Source organism: Mustela putorius, unplaced genomic scaffold, assembly GCF_011764305.1.
Source record: "Mustela putorius furo isolate JIRA1106 unplaced genomic scaffold, ASM1176430v1.1 tig00000129_pilon_pilon_pilon, whole genome shotgun sequence".
Taxonomy (NCBI): domain Eukaryota; kingdom Metazoa; phylum Chordata; class Mammalia; order Carnivora; family Mustelidae; genus Mustela; species Mustela putorius.
Window position 1 is genome coordinate 44592062 of NW_025421290.1, and position 4612 is coordinate 44596673.

The window sequence follows — 4612 nt, forward strand, 5'->3', positions numbered from 1 at the left end:
ATGCTCTGTACCTACCGATGAACTCTGCCCCTAGCCGCTCTACAGCCACACACCTGCTCATCTGGGAGCGAGGCTGAGAATATCACTACCAGAGGAGAGATAGAGGTAAGTACTAGTTACAACAGCATTCCAAGGGCAAGACTGATGGATTGCCCTCGGGGAAGGGGACCAGTGTGCAAACAACTATCCGACTTCAGTTCTTGAAGACCCACAATTACCAGGCACTGCTCTTTATACACATTCATCTGATCCTCATAGCAACCTGGGGGCTGGTACTTGCAGCAGACAGGCTCTGGGGGGCTCCCATGATTCCTGGCTCCTGGTATCTACAGCCTTGTGTGATGGGTCCCCTCTGGATGTGGGTGGGGCCTGCTCCAACCAATGGAATACGGTAACAGATGTAACCCACATATGCGGTCACTTTATCAAGACCATAATGTCCTTTCTCTTAGGACCACCCCAATCCCGGGCCAGATGGGTAGACGCCAGGGGAGGCGGTGGAATTGCTATGAAAAAGGCTCCAGCCTCTACAGAAGCTGCCCAGTGATTTCTTCAAAGGTGCTTGCTCTCCGTGCCATTTATACCAGATCAGGAACCTGGCCAGAAATCATTTTTCAGTCTTCCCAGAGGAATGATATCATCTGCATAATTATTGCAATGTGAACTGGAAGACTCATACCTCTGGTTTTCAAAAAGAAAATGATCCCTTCCTGGTGCATTCAAATAAAGCCCAGGTGCCCGCCAAATGGCCCGCCTCTTGCTTCTGTGGCCTCATGGTGAGCAGAGCTAATTAGATGGCCAGGCCAAGTGGACACTCCGGACCCTGTGGCCAAAGATGGGTGGGCAAGACGGCCACACGCCCTCTCTCTCCAGGCCTCGTTTCTGTCACCGCATGATTCTGATCTCAAATGTCCCTGGGGCACTGACTCATTCTCTGATGGGAGGGCTTGATTTATCCTCTGCACCGTTTGCCACATACGCCCAGGGGGAAGAGCCCACTGTGCTTGAGGGAGACCTCTAAGCTCCCAGAAGGGTCCTGACACAGAGTCCCATGGAAGGAATGATCCCACGGGTGGAAGACCAGCAGTCTGTGCTAGCCCGAGACCTGGAGCAGGGAGGTTTCCCAGAGGCCTGGGCACAAGCCCCGAGGCAGGGGTGGGGCGGGGCGGTCGGGGACAGACTACCGGACTGGGAGGGGACTGGGGAGGGGGTGTGCGGGAGGGGGCTGCAGAGACACCCCTGTGCTGGGCGCAGAGGCGGGAGGTGGGGGAGGGGGATGGGGGGTGGGAGGGTGGAGAGGGTGGAGGGTGGGTGACCTGGTACCCAGGGAGGCGCCTTCCCACCTCCTCTGTCCCGTCCCAGCCGTCTGGAATTGGCCCAGCTCCTCCTCCTCTGCCTCTGCCTGCCCCCTGCGGTGCGCTGCCTTCCCCACCCCTGGGTGGGCCCTTGCTGTGGCCCAGGCCCCGGTCCCCAGTGTGGCTCCGCCCGCTGGCCCCGCCCGCTGGCCCCGCCCCGCGCGGGAGTAGCCCCACTTAAGGAGGCTTGGCACCTGGGAGGGCTCACTTGTACCTCTAGGCCTCCTGGTGGTTTGCGGTGTTGCCATGGCCTCTCAGGCTTCTCCGTGGCTTGGGGTGCCCCCGCACCGTCTGTGGGCCGTGAGGCCTGGCATCTACGAGGACGAGAAGGGGAGGACCTGGGTAACCGTGGTCGTGCGGCTCAGTCCCTCCCAGAGAGCTCGGGCCAGGGGGTCCCCGGGCAGCACAGTGAGTTGCCAGGCACAGGGGTGCGGGGTGGGTGGGAGGTGGGAGGCCTGCGCAAGGACCTCAGCCCAGGCGGACCTGGCTCATTCAGCAATAAGGGAGCCTGGGGTAGAGGCAAGAGGAGACCATTCTCACTTGTCCTGAAAAACAACTCATGCAGGGTCCAAGCACAGCTCGCTCCCCGCTGTCTGTGCATGAGGCAGACCCTGGAAACCCCAGTGGCATGAGCTTATGAGTAGCAGAGGATGCAGCCCTCACTGGGAGGCCGAAGGGGCGCCATAGGTCAGGGCCCAGTACTGTTCCCAGTGCATGCTGGGTAAGCTTCACGGATCCGGCTGCTCCTCACCTGGGCCCTGCAGCATGAGTAGGAGTTTTCCAGGCCCAGGGCAGGACGCATTGCCAGCTAGAGGAGGCAGCAGGTGAGCCGAGAGGGGTAAAAGAAATCTCAGCTTCGGGTTCCTTATCAGCAAAACAGGAATAATATACCTTCGTGACAGGTAAGTCACAGACCATAGCTGAAAAGCCTTGGGGGCATCTGACAGACCCCACCTTCCAGAATCCCACCTGGGAAACAGATCCCAGATCTGGAAGCTAGGGTAGAGTAACACCCTTTGCGGCTCAAAAGCTCCCCAGGTGTTAACGGTAATCACTGAGGTTGGAAACAGTGCCCCCAGGTGAGGGATTTAGAGCCATCGGAGAGGGGTACAATAAATACCTCTGTGTGATATGGTAAAAGCTTGTCAAGTTCTTGAAAATGCCATTTAGTTCATTATAATTGATTCGCTGACATTAAATAATACAGAACACTTCTAGCACTCTTCATGGAGGTTATCCAGAACATTTTTGGTAGAGAACCCTGTAAAGTCTTTTCCACACCTGCCCCAAATAAAGCATGCAAAAAAAATTCTGGACAAAATATTTTGGTAGTTTGTTTTGTTTTAGAAGCATAAAAAGTAGTTTGTTTGTTTTTTTAATCCACTTTTCCCAATAGGAAAAGTGGATTCAAATCAGGTAGCAGTGGATGCAGGGGGGTACCTGGAGAATGAGCGTTTCCCCTTATTTAGAGTACTTACTTCTTAGTAGTAGACCTGGATTTTCACATATAATCTTGGGATGGGAAGCAGCTTTCTTTCTTTCTTTTTTTTTTTTTTTTTAAGATTTTATTTATTTATTTGACAGAGATTACAAGTAGTCAGAGAGAGAGAGGAAGGGAAGCAGGCTCCCCGCTGAGCATAGAGCCCGATGTGGGGCTTGATCCCAGGACCCTGAGATCATGACCTGAGTGGAAGGCAGAGGCTTTAACCCACTGAGCCACCCAGGCACCCCAGGAAGCAGCTTTCTGAGCCTGAGTGAACCCGAGGTGGTTTCTGTAAACTTTCTGTGAAGGGTCTGATAGTAAATATTTTCCATGTTGCAGGCCTGAAGGACCCTATGGTGACTACTGGACTGTGCCCTTGGGCACAACCAGCCAAAGACAGCATGTAAAGGAATGAGCATCTGTTTATCTGCAATAAAGCTTTATTGACAAAAGGAGCTCACAGGCCAACTTGGGCCTACACTTTGCCGACACCCTATCTAGAGTCACAATCCAAACGGAAGCAGATTTTGCCATGTAGTTAAAGTTATTTCCTCTGCAAAAAGAGCCGGTAGCAAAGTTAAGGCAGCAAACTGAGAAAAATTATTTGCTCTCTGTACGATTGATAAAAGGACTAGTATGCTCATCACAAAGACAGATACTCAGATAAAGCCGCTGTAAAGAAATTTCCATTTTGATTTGCATAACCAAGGCAACTTTGGTTATAGTTGGTGGAGGTTTTCCCTCCACTCACTCTTACACCTTTATGTGTTGGTCAAACTTCATTTTTTGTGTTTATAATAAGTATGTGAAAGTCAGGATCAAAACTACAACATATTTTTGGGGGAAACCCATCACTCCTCGGTCCTAAGGTGTACGGACACCTTACTTTAAAAAAAAAAGAGGTTAAAAATTCTCTAGAAATGGCCGAGACAGAGGCCCAAGGCATAATCAGTGCAGACCCAAGGTTGCTGACCGGTGGGAGAAGTGGCTAACTTTTCAGGGGTACAGTGGGGTAAGGCAGGGTGCAGGTCGGTGGGAGGACCGTACTTGGGAGGGAGCCAAGAGAGAATCCATCATCCCAGGTCTAGACCAAACCCCCGAGAGATGGTACCATGGGTTTAGGTCTGGGATTCTGAAAACATTTGCATCAGAAGGGGCAGCTCACGAGCTGGGCCAGGCATCCGGGACTGAGTGTGTTTTTGTGTGCCCAGCTGTCGGGAGCCCTGTCCCTGATGCGACACCTCCTCTCCCGTCCCTTCAGCATGAACCCAGCATCACAGTGCACCTGTGGCTGATGCCAGTGCACCCCCAGAAGCCCATGTCCCCCAGCCAGCTGACCCTCTCCCAGCTGCCCCTCACGTGGCAGCTCTACCCTGGAAGAAGGTACAGAGCAATGGACTCCAGGCTCTGGGAAGTGGTGGACCATGGCCAGGCAAGTGTGTGGTGGCCCCAGGAGAGGGTGAGCAGGAGCAGGTGCTGGCTGCATGCGTGCAAAGTGGGCGCAGGGAGGGAGGGGCCGGGTTCCCCTCTGCTTCAGGTGGCTGGACAAGCATTCCCTGGGGGGCTCTGACTGCTGCCCCTCTCCTGCAGATTGCCTCCACAGAGCAGCTGATCCTGGCACAGCTGCCCCCCAGGGAGTGACTGACGGTGGAGAGCCACTCTGGGCTGATGCTCATGGGCTGGTACGGGCAGGTACGTGTCCCGCAGTGCGCAGAGCCGACAAAAGCAAGGAGGCTTCTTCTCTTTACTGGAAGATGGTGCTGGTTTCCTTTCC

The 4612-nt window shown here is 53.9% G+C and overlaps 1 protein-coding gene across 1 annotated transcript; it reads left to right on the top strand.

The window, feature by feature from the left end:
- Positions 1-1587: 1587 nt before the first annotated feature.
- TCL1B (TCL1 family AKT coactivator B) lies at positions 1588-4408 on the top strand. Its single transcript, XM_045074613.1, has 3 exons — positions 1588-1763; positions 4100-4270; positions 4376-4408. The coding sequence occupies exons 1-3, from the start codon at positions 1602-1604 to the stop codon at positions 4406-4408; spliced, it is 366 nt and encodes a 121-aa protein (XP_044930548.1). The 5' UTR covers positions 1588-1601.
- The last annotated feature ends 204 nt before the right edge of the window (positions 4409-4612 follow it).

Coding starts and splice junctions, on each gene's coding strand:
- TCL1B (XM_045074613.1), top strand. CDS start 1,602: ATGGCCTCTCAGGCTTCTCCGTGGCTTGGGGTGCCCCCGCACCGTCTG. Junction 1,764..4,099: donor GGGGGTCCCCGGGCAGCACA/GTGAGTTGCCAG, acceptor CCGTCCCTTCAG/CATGAACCCAGCATCACAGT. Junction 4,271..4,375: donor AAGTGGTGGACCATGGCCAG/GCAAGTGTGTGG, acceptor CCTCTGCTTCAG/GTGGCTGGACAAGCATTCCC.